The sequence below is a fragment of the Anolis sagrei genome, chromosome 10 (genome assembly GCF_037176765.1).
Source record: "Anolis sagrei isolate rAnoSag1 chromosome 10, rAnoSag1.mat, whole genome shotgun sequence".
NCBI lineage: Eukaryota > Metazoa > Chordata > Lepidosauria > Squamata > Dactyloidae > Anolis > Anolis sagrei.
Genome location: NC_090030.1, coordinates 13,029,207 through 13,047,777, shown reverse-complemented (window position 1 = coordinate 13,047,777; position 18,571 = coordinate 13,029,207). Strand labels below are relative to the sequence as shown.

Below are 18,571 nucleotides of genomic sequence, written 5' to 3'. Positions count from 1 at the left end.
CATCTTCTTGATCTGCATCTTCTGCAGTGAGGGCATTGGTTTCCAGATGGAAGGTGGTCTCAGTCGGGGTTGGCTTGATGTGCCTTCCTCTTGGCACATTTCTCTCTTTCACCCTTCATTCGTGCCTCTTCAAATTCTGCAGCACTGTTGGTCACAGCTGACCTCCAACTGGAGCACTCAAGGGCCAGAGCTTCCCAGTTCTCAGTGTCTATGCCAGAGTTTTTAAGGTTGGCTTTGAGCCCATCTTTAAAGCTCTTTTCCTGACCACCAACATTCCATCTTCCGTTCTTGAGTTCATAGTAGAGCAACTGCTTTGGGAGACAGTGGTCGGGCATCCGGACAACGTGGCCGGTCCAGGGGAGTTGATGGCGGAGGACCATCGCTTCAGTGCTGGTAGTCTTTGCTTTTTCCAGCACGCTGACGTTTGTCCGCCTGTCTTCCCAAGAGATTTGCAGGATTTTCCGAAGGCTGCGCTGATGGAATCGTTCCAGCAGTTGCATGTGACGTCTGTAGACTGTCCACATCTCGCAAGCGTATAACAGGGTTGGGAGGACAATAGCTTCATAGACAAGCACCTTGGTATCTCTACAAATGTCCCAGTCCTCAAACACTCTCTGCTTCATTCGGAAAAATGCTGCACTCGCAGAGCTCAGGCGGTGTTTTATTTCGGTGTCAATGTTGACTTTGGTGGAGAAGTGGCTGCAAGGTAGCGGAAATGATCAACATTTTCTAATGTTATACCATTAAGCGGTATCTCTGGCATTGGAGAGGGATTGGCTGGTGACTGCTGGAACAGCACTTTGGTTTTCTCGATGTTCAATGGCAGGCCGAGCCAAGGAAGAGGGGCCGACCAAGGGCAAGATAGGTGGATGGTATCCTCGAAGTGACTGGCTTGACCCTGAAGTTGCTGGGGGAGGTGACGGCCAACAGGGAGCTCTGGCGTGGGTGGTCCATGAGGTCATGAAGAGTTGGAAGCAACTGAACGAATAAATAACAACATGGACAATTTCAACAGAAAGGAGGAAACAGTGAAAGTGAACACATTCTGGTTACCAGTATTAAAAAAAACACCAGAATCAAGACAGTAAATAATGAACACCACTCATACATTTTGCAATATTTCACTGAGAGGGATAAAAAACAGTTTCACAAAAAGATGTAACTGAGAACAGAGGAAATAATGTGTTGTTGAAGGTTTTCATAGCTAGAACCACTGGGTTGCTGTGAGTTTTCCGGGCTATCTGGCCATGTTCCAGTAGCATTCTCTCCTGACATTTCACCCACATCTGTGGCAGGCATCCTCAGAGGTTGTGAGGTCTGTTGGAAACTGGGCAAGTGAAGTTTATATATCTGTGGACTGTCCAGGGCGGGAGAAATTACTCTTATCTGTTTGAGGCAAGTGTGAATGTTGCAATTGGTCAGCTTGATTAGCATTGAATGACTTTGCTGCTTCAAGCTCTGGCTTCTTCCTGCATGGAGGAATCCTTTGTTGTGAGGTGTTAACTGGCCCTGATTGTTTCCTGTCTGGAATTCCCCTGTTTTTTGAGTGTTGCTCTTTGTTTACTGTCCTGATTTTAGAGGGTTTTTTTTAATACTGGTAGCAAGTTTGGTTCATTTTCATGGTTTCCTCTTTTCTGTTGAAATTGTCCACACACTTGTAGATTTTAATGGCTTCTCTGTGTAGTCTGACATGGTGGTTGTTGGAGTGGTCCAGCACTTCTATGTTCTCAAATAATAAGCTGTGTCCAGGTTGGTTCGTCAGGTGCTCTGCTATGGCTGACTTCTCTGGTTGAAGTAGTCGGCAGTGCCTTTCATGTTCCTTGAGCATGCTGTGTTTGGTAGTCCCTATGTAGATCTGTCCACTGCTTCATGGTATACGGTTGCCTCAAACAGACAGCTAATACCTCCTTACAAAGTATTATTTATTATTTATTTACAGCTATTTAATTTTTTCTGGCTGCTAGGGGAGCTGTCGCTTTCATCGTCCATCTGCGACACTGAGGAAGTACTTCTGCATTCCCCGCATGCTTTTCCTGGAGTGTTTTGCTGGAGTCTTTTTTACGGCCTCATAAATTAGTTAATTTAGCCTCCCCACACATAGGTGGTACCTAATTTTCCTACTTGACAGATGCAACTGTCTTTCGGGTTGAAAAGGTCAACAACAAGCTACACAATTGGTTGGAAGCTCACTCTGACCCTTTCTGACTTCGAACTCATGACTTTATGGTCAGAAGTGATCTTAATGCAGCTGACACTCAGACAGCTGTGCCACAGTCCCGGTGCAAGTATTCCCCCAGGCTAGAAGCCAGGCTTTGAAGTTGCAAGGCCATTCAATGTTAATCAAGGTGGCCAATTACAACATTCACACCAGACAAGAGTTCTTTCTCCCACCCTGGATGTTCCACAGATATATAAACCCCATTTTCCTAGTTTCCAAGAGACCTCACAACCTCTGAGGATGCCTGCCATAGATGCAGGCGAAATGTCAGGAGAGAATGCTTCTGGAACATGGACAGACAGCCCGGAAAATTCACAGCAACCCAGAGGAAAGAATACTAAGTGAAAAAAGGTGTAGTAAAGTAGTAACTATAGCAGCTTGGTATAGAGCAGTGTCTTTGTATAGAGACGTGATTGGTTGACGATTCTATTATTACATGTATTTTGTGTGGCTGTAATGTACTGTAAAATTCCCACAGAGATTAATTTTAATCTTTCAGAGGGTTTTGTCTGAAATATTACTTTGACATCTGGAGAGACAGAGGGGAAAACAGAGAGGGAGAAAAAGGGGGAGGGAGATCAGGGTAAACCATCATTTTACATTTTTCATGGTGTATTAAACTCACTGTTTAATATTAAACTCTTTTCTATCCATGGCGTTGCTGTCACGTTAACACTACTAAGTAAAGAATGTAAAGCAGCTAAAATAGGATAAAAGAAAGTTTGGAGTAATTGCTTTTTTCTTGGAATGATCTGGAATCTACATTTCTAAATGTGGTCTATTTATTTTCTAGTTTGAAATGCTTACTGGTACGTTGCCATTTCAAGGTAAAGATCGAAATGAAACCATGAATATGATCCTCAAGTAAGTAATTTTCTGTTTACTCTTTCGATTCGTTGTTTTACTTTTCTGTATGTGCAAGTTATAATATGGAGGTTTCGGAGACAGTGGGTTAAACCGCTGAGCTGCTGAACTTGCTGATTGAAAGGTCACAGGTTCAAATCTGGGGAGCGGGGTGAGCTCCCACTGTCAGCCCCAGCTTCTGCCAACCTAGCAGTTCGAAGACATGCAAATGTGAGTAGATCAATAGGTCTGGGAGAAGGTAACGGCGCACCATGCAGTCATGCTGGCCTCATGACCTTGGAGGTGTCTATGGACAACACTGGCTCTTTGGCTTAGAAATGGAGGTGAGCACCAACCCCCAGAGTCAGACACGACTGGACTTAATGTCAGGGGAAAACCTTTACCTTTACCTACATTGTATTTTAGTGATACTTTATAATCATCAATATTTTACACTTGTGAGAAATAATAAAGTGAGGAAAATTAACTGTAATAAATATCCATTATTATCATCAGTATTTATACATAAGTATAAATTAAAGTAAATAAATAATAACATTTTATTTATAATCCACCCTTTTCCCTGTGGGGACTCAAGAGCAGATTACAATGTTAACAGATACTGGCAAACATTCAGTATCTTAGGTTCTTATGGGTTTTTTCGGGCTATAGGGCCATATTCTAGAGGCATTTCTCCTGACGTTTTGCCTGCATCTATGGCAAGCATCCTCACTACCTCTGAGGATGCTTGCCATAGATGCAGGCGAAACGTCAGGAGAAATGCCTCTAGAACATGGCCCTATAGCCCGAAAAAACCCACAAGAACCTAGTGATTCCAGTCATGAAAGCCTTCAACAATACATTCAGTATCTTGTTACAATACAATGAGACACACAAACACAAACAAAGGCAAAGGCTTCTCCATTTCCAAGCCAAGGAGCCTGTGTTGTCACCTCCTGGTCGTATGACTGGCATGACTGCTTGGATGGTCTTATACCTTTCCCACCAAGGCGGTACCTATTTATCTACTCACATTTGGATGTTTTCAAACTGCTAGGGAGCACAGTGGGTTAAACCGCTGAGCTGCTGAACTTGCTGATCGAAAGGTTGCAGGTTCAAATCCAGGGAGCAGGGTGAGCTTATGCTGTTAGCCCCAGCTTCTGCCAACCTAGCAGTTGAAAACATGCAAATGTGAGTAGATCAATAGATACCGCTTCTGCAGGAAGGTAATGGCGCTCCCTGCAGTCATGCTGGACACATGACCTTGGAGGTGTCTATGGACAATGCTGGCTCTTTGGCTTAGAAATGGAGATGAGCACCAACCCCCAGAGTCGGACACGGCTGGACTTAATGTCAAGTCAAAAGCTTTACCTTTACCATAGGTTGGCAGGAGCTAGGGCTAACAGCAGGAGCTCACTGTATCCCGTTGATTCGAACTACCAACCTTCAGCTCAGCAGTTCAGCAGCACAAGTGTTTTACCCAGTTCCCCACCACAGCCCCAATAAAGTAAGAGCTTACAACACTCTTGTTATTGACTGTTGAATTTGCTTCAATTTATAAGACACTATAAATGGGAGGCTTCCAAGAGATTTTATTATTATCATATCTGTGGAGGTCTTGCAAACAGAAGGCCATTGCTTTCTTCTTTTAAATCTATCCATCTGTAATATTTTCTTCCCATTTTCCTGTTGTTTTCTACTTTTTCATGTTGCAACGTTGACATGCCATGAGTTTTGAGGGAAGTAGTTTAATGCTTAAAATTATGGTGACAAAAGGGTTGCTTACAAAGATGACACAGTGTCGCTAGCCATGGCATTCAGCCAATGCATTGCAGGAAACTTGTTTTGGGATTGTGCCAGTTGTTTGTGCCAATGTTAAGCTGTTATTTCATACATTTTGGACATATCTCTACAACGTTACATATGCTTTCTAGACAGTTGGTTGTTTGCAAGATTGCATAGTTAGGGTTGGGGCATCACTTCAGTAGTCGTGAACTGTTGCACTCCAGGACAGGAATAACCCTCTGATTTTAAAACACCACATGTTGAATAGGGAAAGCAATCCTTTTATTAAAGATAAGTAAAAACAGCAAAGTAAACAAGACACTTTAAAGGAATACGTACATCCAATTAGGTAAAAAGATAAGCAAAAACAAATTAGTCCAAGGTAAAGTTCAGCAATGTCCAAAAACAAAGTGTATAACTCTCTAACAAAATCCAAAGAACCAGGAAATGTTGATCCAAGGCATGAGCAGATAATCAAAGAGACAAAAACCAAACCAGGAAACAAGAAATCCTTAAATATGAATCTTCCAAGCAAGGCTTCTATGAGACGAGGACAAGAACTTAGCAAGATTCTATACACTGCTTCACCTGGCAATATTTTCCATGCTTGGAACTTTTAAGCCTTTCCAAGCACTCAGAAATTGGTTTCACTTTCCTTGAGCAGCCCTTATCTTTTTCTGTTGAAGCCTGGCAGAACCTCGAAGGCATTGCCCAGCCTGTCTGTTTTGACTAATTTCCGCCTGCCTATCTATATGCTCATTAGTTTCTGCAGGTGCTGAATTGTTTTCAACCCCAAATCCTGGGAACTCTCTGGAAGCAATTCAGAGAGTAAACCATCATCCCTATACCCTGTAGGAACATTCTCATGGGAAACTACACTTTGAACTGGTGTCTCTATGTCATTCTCTGCATCAATATCACAGACCAAACCATTGCCATCTTAAACCTCATTTACATCATTCCCCACATCCAAAGCACCCTGATCCTGAAACACAATCACAGGCTGAACTCCAACATGAACTTTAAGGATGGAATATGGAGCTCAGCAGTATTTGAATTAAATAACTCTACCAAGTAACTACTTAGGTGATGTACACCCCATAGGGAGATGTATTTACAACAATATTTTAGTCAAAATAAGCTGGAAAGCATTACCTTGTACATGTTATAATATGTAGTATTAGTGACCTGAATACTTAAAACTTCTTCTAAATGCACTTTTATGTATTTGGATGATTTCAGTTCCCTTTTCTCATCACTGTTTGCCTTAGCCTCATCTAATTTGCTGTCTAGTGAGTACATTCTGAATTTTTAATAAAACCTCATTTTTGTGTGCAGAGCAAAGCTTGGAATGCCACAATTCCTTAGTCCTGAAGCTCAGAGTCTTCTGAGGATGTTGTTCAAAAGAAACCCTGCAAATAGATTAGGTAAGTTAATTCCTAGACCAGTCTTCCCTGATCTAGATCAGTGGTTCCCAACCTGCAGTCTGTGGACCACTAGTGGTCCACAAGAACTAAAATATGGTCCACAGCCTCACTGTTACTACATTATTGCAATGAGAGCAGCTGGTCTCGCGAAACTCTCTTATAGTGCTGAGGCAACGGGGATGTCGGGAGGGGAGAGGCTGACTATCCACAAAAGGCACAACAACAAGCCTCCTGACTGTGCTTCTCCTCCTCTCTCCGTCCTGACGAGTGGAACCATTTCATGTGCCACCTGGAAGCAGGGGTGCCTTGGGTGTCTTCGTTTTTAGGCTTATTCCTGGGGTTATTTGGGGTGCCAATTCAGAAAATTGCATTGGATAGACCACATCAGCTCTAGATTATTGAATATGGTTTTCTGTGGGTGAGCAGATGGTGACTACTGGATGGCATATCTGAGCTTGGACCATAGGTAAAATTAAGAGGGCAGCTTAAGAAAAGAAGGATTCTTTTGACCATGCAATACTAGATGTACCTTGGGACTTGTAAGTAAAAGAGAGTATCTGTGCCAGGACCCAGATTGCTAAAAATGTTACACTGTTGAGCAAGGCAGATTTGAGTCTCCAGATACTTCTGACCAATTGATTTTGAACGCTCCGAGTCGCCTCAGGGCTGAGAGGGGTGGTATATAAATATTGGAAATAAATAAATAAATGTGTTGTCACTTGGATGGATCTTGATTCATGCATCCATATTATAACATTGGAACATTGCAGTTGGAATAGTGGTTCTTAATCTGTGGCCCGCGAACCACCAGTGGGTCCCAAGGATAAAAATCTGGTCCACGAGCCTCCTTCCTCTTTATTTTATTTTATTTTATTTTTAGCTCCTTTGGGAGGCTTCTCTCATGCCCCTACATGAAGAGCTGGAGCTGACAAAGGGAACTCATCTGTGCTTTCCCTGGATTCGAAACTGCAAATCGCTTCTGGTGTGAGAGAATTGGCTGTCTGCAAGATCGTTGCCCAGGGAACACCCAGATGTTTTTAATGTTTTACCATCCTTTTGGGAGGCTTCTCTCATGCCCCTACATGAGGATCTGGAGCTGACAAAGGGAATTCATCTGAGGTCTCCCTGGATTCGAAACTGCAAATTGCTTCTGATGTGAGAGAATTGGCTGTCTGCAGGGTCATTGCCCAGGGGATGCCCAGATGTTTTTAATGTTTTCCCATCCTTCCCTTCTCATGCCCCCGCATGGGGAGCTGGAGCTTACAGAGGGAGCTCATCTGTGCTCTCCCTGGATTCAAAACTGTAAATCGCTTCTGGTGTGAGAGAATTGGCTGTCTGTAAGGTCGTTGCCAGGAGACGCCCAGGTGTTTTTGACATTTTACCATCCTTTTGGGAGGCTTCTCTCATGCCCCCGCAAGGGGAGCTGGAGCTGACAGGGGGATCTCATCCTCTCTCTCCTGGGATTCGAACGTGCGACCTGTCGGTCTTCAGTCCTGCCAGCACAAGGGTTTAACCCACTGTGCCACTGGTGGCTCCCTGCCACTGACCATGGCATATGTTCTATATCAGAAACTAGAACTGATGTGGTCTATCCAATGCAATTTTCTGAATCAGCACCCCAAACCTGAATCTAAAGTTGGCCAAAAACTGATTTGGAACCCTTTTGGTACTAATGTTGGAGAGTGGACCCTGGTCAAAGTGGTCCCTGGTCAAAAAAAGGTTGGGAACCACTGATCTATAAGATTACCTGATGGTCCTTTGTGGATGATGCAGTCTTTCACATTTCTCTTTAGATGTATTAGCTAGACATGTCAGTGGATTCTGCATTCACATATTCTATCACCTATGGCTTGAAAATATTCCACTCTCCAAAAAAGTCCTAAAAGCAAACTTTGATTGTTCCTTTCTATAGAGAAGATAGCATTTTATTCCCCCACTGTATATAATGGAAGTTGCACGTCACAGTTTTTGGTATCTATGTGGGGTTCATAAAGTACTATCTAAGACAGTCTTGAGGAAGTCCAACTACTAGTGTCCATTTGTTTCCTTTTCACCCGCTGCTCATTCTATCCAATTGCAAACCGCTTTGCAAAGTTCCTTTTGTTTTGAAACTAGAGCAGAGAAATGTATGGGAATTTAATGTTTGTTATGGGCACTGGAATATATTTCCTCATGCTGTTTGATTCTCAGTAATTTCAAGACTTCTATCGCCTATCATTATAGGAGCTGGTTCTGATGGAGTAGAAGAAATAAAGAGGCATCCTTTCTTTTCGACCATTGACTGGAATGTAAGTGCCTAGAAGAAGTGCGAATTACTGTTTTACTTGTAGTGAAGTTAAGACATTTTATAAATATACCATCTTTTAAAAGAGGGAAAATATGTCAAGCAGATGAAGCAAACACAGCCAGCACATACTTTTGTCATCTGTATCAAAGGGAATAAAGATAAACAGAGACAGTGTGTGCAAGAGATGTCCTGGTTTCCTGTCTTTTCCCTCCTTCTTTTTGTATTTCAAATGAGTAGGAAATGCTGCTACTTTTTCCCTTTTTGCTTTGTGTGGCATATAGATATTTTTTTCCAAATTCACCATAGAAAACTAAGCTAATCCAACATAAAGAGTAGCATTTATATTTTCACCCATTGATGCATTAGTATTCGAGAGGTAGGTTATGTGTCGCACATAATGGTTGCATCTGGTTGTGTTCCTCCAATAAGAAGGCTTTGCTCTAGATCAGTGTTTCTCAACCTTCCAAATGCTGTGACCCCTTAATACAGTTCTTCATGTTGTGGTGACCCCCAACCAGAACATTATTTTCATTGCTACTTCATAACTGTAATTTTGCCACTGTTATGAATCGTAATATAAATATCGGATATGCAGGATGTGTTCACTGGACCAAGTTTGGTACAAATACCTGATATTCCCAAGTTTGAATACTGGTGGGATTGGGGGGAATTGTTTTTGTCATTTGGGAGTAGTAGTTTCTGGGATTTATAGTTCACCTACAATCAAAGAGCATCAAAGAGCTTTCTGAACTCCAACAATGGAATTGAACAAAACTTGGCACACAGAACTCCCATGACCAACAGAAAATAGTGGAACAGTTTGGTGGGCATTGACCTTGAGTTATGGAGTTGTAGTTCACCTACATCCAGAGAGCACTGTGGACTCAAACAATGATGGATCTGGACCAAACTTGGCAGGGATACTCAATATGCCCAAATGTGAACACTGGTGGACTTGGGGGGGGGGGGGGGGATAGACTTTGACATTAGGGAGTTTTAGTTGCAGGGACTTATACCTCACCTACAATCAAAGAGCATTCTGAACCCCATCAGCGATGGAATTGGACCAAACTTCCCACACAGAATCCCCATGACCAACAGATAATACTATGTTTTTGGATGGTCTTTGGTAACCCCTCTGACACCCCCTCGCGACTCCCCCAGGGGTGCCGACTCCCAGGTTGAGAAACACTGCTCTAGATTGTATTGTCAAAGGCTGTCATGGCTGGAATCACTGGTTTGTTGTAGGTTTTCCAGAATATATGGCCATGTTCTAGAAGCATTCTCTCCTGACATTTTGCCTGCATCTATGGCAAGCATCCTCGGAGATTGTGAGGTCTTTTTTCCACTTGTAACCACTTTTCCACCCAATACATTTTTACATGGCCCTAGGTATATAGGTGTATACAAGAGTCTAAAAATCAAGCATTTTCTGATAATAAACTAGCATTTGCAAGGCTTGCTAAACAGGCTGATGTTCCTTTTTGTGGAGTCCGGCTGAAGCATCTTCTGCTGAGTCCACTGTAAACACTGCAAACAGATTTGTGCAAATGTGTGGCATTCAGAAATCTTTTATTGTTGCCAATTTTTTGTGCTTTACCATTGAGCTATGGAGACCTTACTTGGGGTTGGGGCCCACAATTTAAGAAGCATATGTTCCAAAGGGTTGGTTGATCCTTTCAAAGAGCCTATGAAGTGGCACAAGAGATTTCAAGAAAATCATATCCTTAATTTTGCGGAAGCCTCCATTGGAGCAAAAAGCTTCCCATGAGCAGAGGTCCCAAATTGGATTTAATGAGTGATCAGTTATAATAATTCGTAATTCCCAATTCCTAATCCATCTAAAACTCAGATGGGTGCTTTTCATCTAATCTATGTTGATGATCATGCCATCACCACTCAAGCAGGGAGCTTTGGGGTTGTTAAACAGAAGCTCTCCAAAGCTTTAGGTGCTCTTACTGCCTATTACAGGGAAAACCAACTGATCCCTAATCCATCCAAATTCAGACGTGTGCTTTTCATCTTAGACAAGCATCTCAAACTCTGAGGATTACCTGGGAGGGAAACCCACTGGAGCATTGCAGCATTCAATGCCCAAATACCTGGGAGTCACTTTGACTGTGCTCTGACTTACAAGAAGCACGGCTTGAATATCAAGCAAAAAGTGGATAGTAGAAACAATATAATGTGAAAACTGACTGGCACAACCTGGGGGTCACAACCAGACACAGTGAAAACATCTGCCCTTGCGCTTTGCTACTCTGCTGCTGAGTACGCATGGCCAGTATGGAATACATCTCATCATGTTAAAACAGCGGATGTCACTCTTAATGAGACATGCCACCTTATCACAGGATGTCTGCACCTCACACCAATGGAGAAATTATACTGTTTAGCCGGTATTGCACCATCTGACATCTGTCAGGAAGTAGCAGCCAATAATGAAAGGACCAAGGCAGTGACATCTCCGGCTCATCCCGTTTGGATATGATCCCTTAAATCAAGAAATAGCTTCATAAGTTCTACAGAGATACTTGTAGGAACACCTCAGCAAGCGAAAGTCCAAAAGTGTCAGGCTAAAACCTTGATCCTCAATCAGTAGCTAAGACCAAATGAGATATTCCCTTTTGAGCATTCAGAAGACTAGATGACAGACTGTGCTCTGGCACCACAAGATGCAGAGCTAACCTTAAGAAATGGGGTTCAAAGTGGAGTCCACGACATGCGAGTGTGGAGAAGAGTAAACCACTGACCACCTACTACAATGCAACCTGAGCCCTGACACGCACAATGGCAGACCTTCTCACAGCAACAGCAGAGGCACTCCAAATGGCCAGCTTCTGGTCAAAGGAAATCTAATATAGTGTCAATTTTTTAACTTTCTTGGGTTTTTAAAAACATTATAACCATATCCTCAATTTGCTTCTGACATGATACATAAATAAATCTATAATAATAAATATGTTGTGATTCCCATTCTAGAAGTTATACAGAAGAGAGATTCAGCCCCCGTTTAAACCTGCTTCTGGAAGGCCAGAGGACACGTTTTGTTTTGACCCGGAATTCACAGCAAAAACTCCAAAAGGTAACGCTATTAAAATGAAGGAAAAGTATTCTGTTCTCCTAATTACAATAAAATCATTACATTAAAATCAGGGTCTCTCAAGCAATTGGCAAAAATTGAAGATATAATACTTTAAAGAAAAAAAGTAAAATAGTAAAACTGTGTTACATTAATGTATTGTCGAAGGCTTTCATGGCTGGAATCACTGGGTTGTTGTAGGTTTTTTCAGGTTATATGACCATGTTCTAGAGGCATTCTCTCCTGACGTTTCGCCTGCATCTATGGCAAGCATCCTCAGAGGTTGTGAGGTCTGTTGGAACTAGGAAAAAGGGTTTAAATATCTGTGCAATGACCAGGGTGGGACAAAGAACTCTTGTCTGTTGGATCTAGGTGTGAATATTTGAATTGACCACCTTGATTAGCATATAATGTCCTGACAGTGCCTGGAGCAAACTCTAAAATTACAACAGCAAAACAACAGAGAGGAAACAAACAAGGACATCTAATCACCTCTCAACAAAAGATTGCTCCAGGCACTGCCAGGCAATCAAATGCTAATCAAGGTCGTCAGTTGAAACATTCACACCTAGTTCCAGCATACAATAGTCCTTTGTCCCACCCTGGTTATTCCACAGATATATAAACCCTTTTTCCTAGTTCCAACAGACCTCACTACCTCTGAGGATGCTTGCCATAGATGCAGGCGAAGCGTCAAGAGAGAATGCCTCTAGACCATGGCCATATATCCCGAAAAAACCTACAACAACCCTATGTTACATTAAGTTATGTTTGTCTTTATTTGTTTTGATTGGCTTTTAAATACTGTGTTTCAGCATTAATATCAAGTCAATACAGAGTTGCAAATGCATGATGAATGATCTAACATAATGTGAATTCCACTCTCAGATTCTCCTGGGGTTCCTCCCAGTGCTAATGCGCACCAGCTCTTCAAAGGCTTTAGCTTTGTTGCAACGACTGCCATCGAAGACCACAAAATCTCCCCTCTCAACAATATATTGCCAATAGTACAGGTAACTCCTCTATGCTTACAGAATTATTACAACTTGTATTGTGTTTTAAACTATAAGTAAATGTTACTTATTTTAATAACCTCAGTTGTTCTGTTCCATAACAACTGGTACATTAGGAGGTTAGACACCGTAATAAGAGACTCAGGAGTCTTAAGAGCTGGTTTGGGCAATTTCTGGTTCCTAGATTGCGGGAGGAGGTTTTTAATCCTCTCTACATTTAACATACCAGTTTAGGCAGTTGGCTTCTCATTAGGATCTGGGTCACACAAAAATGTCCATGTTTGCATATTGTGCTATATCATTGTAGGACACAACATGTACAAACAAGAACAAATTGCTCTGAGCCTCGAAGTCATGCACTCTCCTCTTTCAAAGTTTCAAAAAGTTTGGGAAACTTCACGTAACAACTGTTTATTATCATTCTAACCATGACAACTTTCAAACAGGAGCCCCCGGTGGCACAGTGGGTTAAACCCTTGTGCCGACAGAACTGAAGATTGACAGGTTAGAGGTTCAAATCCAGGGAGAGTGTGGATGAGCTCCCTCTGTCAGCTCCAGCTCCCCTCGTAGGGACATGAAGCTTCCCAGAAGGATGGTAAAACATCAAAACATCCGGGCATCCCCTGGGCAACGTCCTTGCAGGCGGCCAATTCTTTCACACCAGAAGCGACTTGCAGTTTCTCAATATGCTCCTGACACACACACACACAAAACTTTCAAACAAGGCAGTATCAGGATAATAGTTTATATGGTTCTGCTAACTGCAGTTGAGCCCTTTTCAGGTGTTTGGTCAATGTAGGAAGGCACACTGTGCCTCTCCTCAATGCTGCATACCCATTCAATTTCGCGATCTCAGCCTTGCCTTGTTGAATGGCAAGATCTCAGGTTTCAGCCGACTGATGCCAAGTAAAACACTCAATGCAATTGATAGTTCCTGTTAAAGCGGTTCTTCCAGTTGCGTGGTTAATTCATTCAGACCCCCTTATGCATTTCGGCACTGGGCAGCATGGGTACAGCATGTCTTCACATGTTGCGGAAAATGACTTGTCAGAGCTTTAATCTGCATCGTCAATATGGCAAATGGGTTAGAAAGCAAGCTCTTAACTCGTGGTTCTGGTCGTAGCTCTCAGTCAGTTTCCAGAGGGTGGTGCTTGGGGATAGCTGCTCCTCAAAACAGGAGCTGTTGTGTGTTATCCCACAAGGTGCTCTTTAATATTTTCATGAAGCCACTAGACGAGATTGTCAGTAGGCATGGAGCAGGGTGTTATCAATATAACAACAACAACAACATAGCTTGACAGAGTATTGGAGCACAATACTCCTGACCTCACGACCGTGGGAAAAAACCAAGTATGGATTGTCGATGTTGCAATTGCGGGTGACAGCAGAATTGATGAGAAGCAACTGGAAAATTTATTTATTTATTTATTTATTTATTTACAGTTCTTATATTCCGCCCTTCTCACCCCGCAGGGGACTCAGGGCGGATTACAGTAAACACATATATGGCAAACATTCAATGCCAGTTTGACAAACAACATTTAACAGACAAAGGCTATTTAACTTTTTTTCTGGCCGCCAGGGGAGCTGCTGCTTTTCATCGTCCATCAATGACACCGATGAAGTTCTTCCGCATTCCACATTCCCCGGAGTCTTCTTTCTTTATGGCCTCATAAATTAGTTAAATTTAGCCTCCCACACAAGGTGGTCCCTTATTTTCCTACTTGACAGATGCAACTGTCTTTTGGGTTGCAAAGGTCGACAACTGGCTACACAATGGCTGGACACCCACTCCAGCCCGGGCTGGCTTCGAACTCATGACCTTTTGGTCAGAGTGATCTTAATGCAGCTGACACTCAGCCAGCTGCGCCACGATCATATCAAGCTTACATGATATGCGTATTTTAATATAGAACTGCAAAGACTCTGGCACAAGCCAGAAAAGGTGGTCCCAGTGGTGATCGGTACACTGGGTGCAGTGCCTAAAGACCTTGGCCTGCACTTAAAAACAATCGGCGCTGACAAAATTACCACCAGGCCACCCTACTCAGATCTGCACACATTATTCGTCCTAGACACTTGGGAAGTGTCTGATGTGTGATCCAATACAAAAGCCAGCATAGTGATCTTGTTTGCTGTGTACTAATCTTATTATTTATATAATAATAATAATAATAATAATAATAATAATAATAATAATATATTTATAACCCACCCTATCTCCCAGGCATCTCAGGGTGGTTTCCAACAAAAGATGGCAAACATTCAATGCCATAAGAAACAATAGAAACAAAACAAACCAAATTGAAACAGTAAACAAACACATCAATACAGACTTACAACATGCTGATGACACACAAATATATTTCTCCATGTCTTTAAAAATAGCTTCAGGTAAGGATAGCTTATCTCCTCTGAATGATTGCCTGGAGAAGGCACTCTGTGCTTCATTTGGAAAAATGCTGCACTCGCAGAGCTCAGGCTGTGTTGTATTTCAGTGTCAATGTTGACTTTTGTGGAGAGGTGGCTGCCAAGGGAGCAGAAATGGTCAGTATTGTCTAACATTACACTGTTAAGCTTTATTTCCGGCATTGGAGAGGGATTGGCTGGTGTCTGCTGGAAGAGCACTTTGGTTTTCTCGATGTTCAATGACAGGCCGAGCTTTTCGTATGCTTCTGCGAAGGGGTTTAGAGTGGCTTCTAGGTCTTCTTCTGAATGTGCACAGACTAAAATATGGTAAAATACTAAAATATGGTATGGTGCATGAATACAGCCATATTTCGGGGAGAGAAATAATGTACTCTAAATAATATACTCTTCAAGTGAGTGAGCGAATTGGCTGCACAGAGCCAAACCTTAGACTGCCATGTATTGTTCAATTATTGGCAGTTTTATGCTGTCAAATGTATCAATAGTCAATTAGTATGAATAAAAGACTGGCCTCATTTGTTTGTCACAGTTAAGTCTTATTTCTTCTCATTGTCCCTCCTTTTCTGCTTCAGTCAAATTGCTGAAGCAACTAATGAATAGTTCTGAAATAGTTGGATAAAGACTAGTTGGTGATGGCCAACTTCAGCCTCATTTATTTCAGTCCACCTACTCTGACTTAATCTGGATCAAACCCAATATGTCTGAGAATTGTTGGATCTCTGATTCTGGTGTAATAATACTAGTTTATATCTGCTTTCAGCAACTTCATGGGAACAGTGCACTATTTACAGATGTTTACGAACTCAAGGAGGACATTGGTGTTGGCTCTTACTCGGTGTGTAAGCGTTGTATTCACATAGCTTCAAACATGGAGTTTGCTGTGAAGGTATGTATGGGATTCCTCTTTTTTCTCATAGATATTACAAATAGATGTCTAAATATTCACAGCAACCTATATGAAATTTACCATGTTCATGAATTGTGAGCACCACACAAGAGTCCAACATATAAGCAAACAGTTTATTGTAGAAACACATAAAAATATAGGAAAAAATCGGGAATAAAGAAAGGAGATGTATATTCCAAAAAGATTTAGCAATGGGTGGTAACCAAACAGGAATCCAAATGTCTCATACAGATTCAAAGGTAATATTTTTGTATTGTAATTTGTTGTTTGGGCTTGGCCCCATGTAAGCTGCTCCGAGTCCCCGTTGGAGGAGATGGTGGTGGGGTACAAATAAAGTTGTTGTTGTTGTTGTTGTTGTTATTCATCCCAAGAATAGCCCAAAGTCACAAGAACAGCTTAAGTCCACAAGCAAGAGGTATACTTAGTAAAACTTGAGCAGGAACCCCAAAACTGGGAACATAGAAACTCCCAGAATACTTGAATTCAAAACCAAGGTCAAGCTTCTCACTTGAACACTACATTGCCTGAACTAACTCGTAGGTCAGTGCTTCCCAACCTGGGGTCCCCAGATGTTTTTAGCTTTCAACTCTCAGAAATCTTAACAGCTGGTAAACTGGCTGGGATTTCTGGAAGTTGTAGGCCAAAAACATCTGGGGTCCCCAGGTTGAGAACCACTGCCTTAGGTAAACAACTTGCTAATTAATAGGCACCCATGAAGTAATGCCATTTCCCATACATTCTCTAACCAAATTTCCTACACAGTTGCTCTGACCTACTATGCCTATTTTCTGCTCAGATCTGTAAATGAAGACTTTTGTTGATCTCCATAGCTCCAGGTGCTTTTCCTTGAGAGCCTTCTGTATCACTTAATTCTTTGGATGACTTCTTATCTGATGTTGCAGTTTCTGGCTCCTCTAACTGAGCTTGAAGCCCTCTAAGCCAGATTTCTCACAGAGAAAAGCGTCATTCGCCTGTCCTGAATCTTCATCACTTTGAGCCCCAGGAAATCCCACAGGCAATCCCACAATCCCCTCTAAATCATCAGTGAACCCATCAGCTTCAGGGGCCTCAGTCTGCTGATTTACAACACTCTAGTTGCTTTAGATTTCACCTTGGCTAGGCTGTGATTTCAAGAGTCTACACTTACAAGACATCACCCTGTCATCGAATTGTTCTAGAGTAGATCTTTAAGTTGTAGATTTTACAATAAAATATTGTGCTTACGAATATAATTTTACTTCTTGTGAACCTGACAAAAAAGGCTATTACCTATGAAATCTTGCATTCAACATTCAAATGCTTAGAGTTGGACTGTAAGGTATCACGGTTGAGCTTAATATTGTGTGACTTTTCGTATCCTTTGCTCTTTCTAGATAATTGACAAAAGTAAGCGAGATCCCTCTGAAGAAATTGAGATTCTGATGCGGTATGGACAGCACCCTAATATTATCACATTAAAAGATGTAAGTATTATGGCTGGTTTCTGAAATAGTGTGTCATCTGCATATGTTGAGGCAGTAAACCACTGTCTTACGGTTCTTTCTCCAATTGAATGTCTGTCTGTCTGTCTGTCTGTCTGTCTATCTATTTATTTTCCCTTCTGATAACTTTTAAAACACACTAAACATTTCAACATATTTAATTCAAATGCTGAAACCCAGTGCTATGCTCACACGTTCCTATTATGGCAAATACAACTTTCAGTAAGTAAGTCCAGTGCATAATTCAATATGTGTATGTAGAAATCTGTTAATCAACCCTTCCTGGATAATGTACTCTACTAGTTAATAGTATTTTATTGATGCCTTTATTAATTTATGTTGTGTTTTTGGTCAGTTGGACCAAGTCCACGCATAATATGAAAGGTATGAAGAAACTGAGCATGCATTTTAATTTCCCAACACAAACACTGGGTTTGTGACAATAAGCATGGGAATAGCAAGCAAAAACTAGGTTGTTCGTAATTGTCATGTCTGTAATGATTTCAAGAAATGTGCAAATGTGGATGAGCATCCCAAAAAACACAACTAAGACTGGATTTGCACTGCCATATAATCCAGTTTCTGGATCCAGATTACCTGGTTTGAACTGCAATATATGAGTCTACACCAGTTCAGTGCAGCTAATTGCATTCGGAAACTGAATTATATGGCAGTGTAAACCCAGCCTTTGTCACAGCATATTTTATCTCACATCCACCTCCAATCCTTCTCTCCCCCCCCCCCCCGATTTAAACACACAAACAAACACACACACAAACACACACACACACCCTATGATGCACTTATATTAATATATAGGGTATATATTAATACTCTATGATGCACTTTCCCCTGCCCTAAACTGAAAGCCTACCCCACTGTTTATTCTTTTTGGATTCCCCTCAATTACATATTTTCTTTCCTACCTCATCCAGTGTTTTATCATTTTATCTCATCCATTTCACCTTCCCATTCTGTTCGATTTTATATTGTGTTAATTTGTTTTATTTATCTTATTTTGCTACCGTACGTATTTTATTTTGATATAATTTTTGTTGTCTGCATTCTGTGTTTTATTTTGTTGTATTGTATCATTGG

General features: G+C 41.6%; 1 protein-coding gene across 1 annotated transcript in view; it reads left to right on the top strand.

Moving 5' to 3' along the window:
* RPS6KA6 (ribosomal protein S6 kinase A6) overlaps positions 1–18,571 on the top strand; it is an 88,543-nt gene that overhangs the window by 58,268 nt on the left and 11,704 nt on the right. The window contains exons 10-16 of the mRNA XM_060756298.2: positions 3,012–3,082; positions 6,185–6,273; positions 8,497–8,561; positions 11,543–11,645; positions 12,531–12,655; positions 15,846–15,971; positions 17,366–17,455. Coding sequence (XP_060612281.1) covers positions 3,012–3,082; positions 6,185–6,273; positions 8,497–8,561; positions 11,543–11,645; positions 12,531–12,655; positions 15,846–15,971; positions 17,366–17,455 — 669 coding nt within the window. The remainder of the gene's footprint in view (positions 1–3,011; positions 3,083–6,184; positions 6,274–8,496; positions 8,562–11,542; positions 11,646–12,530; positions 12,656–15,845; positions 15,972–17,365; positions 17,456–18,571) is intronic.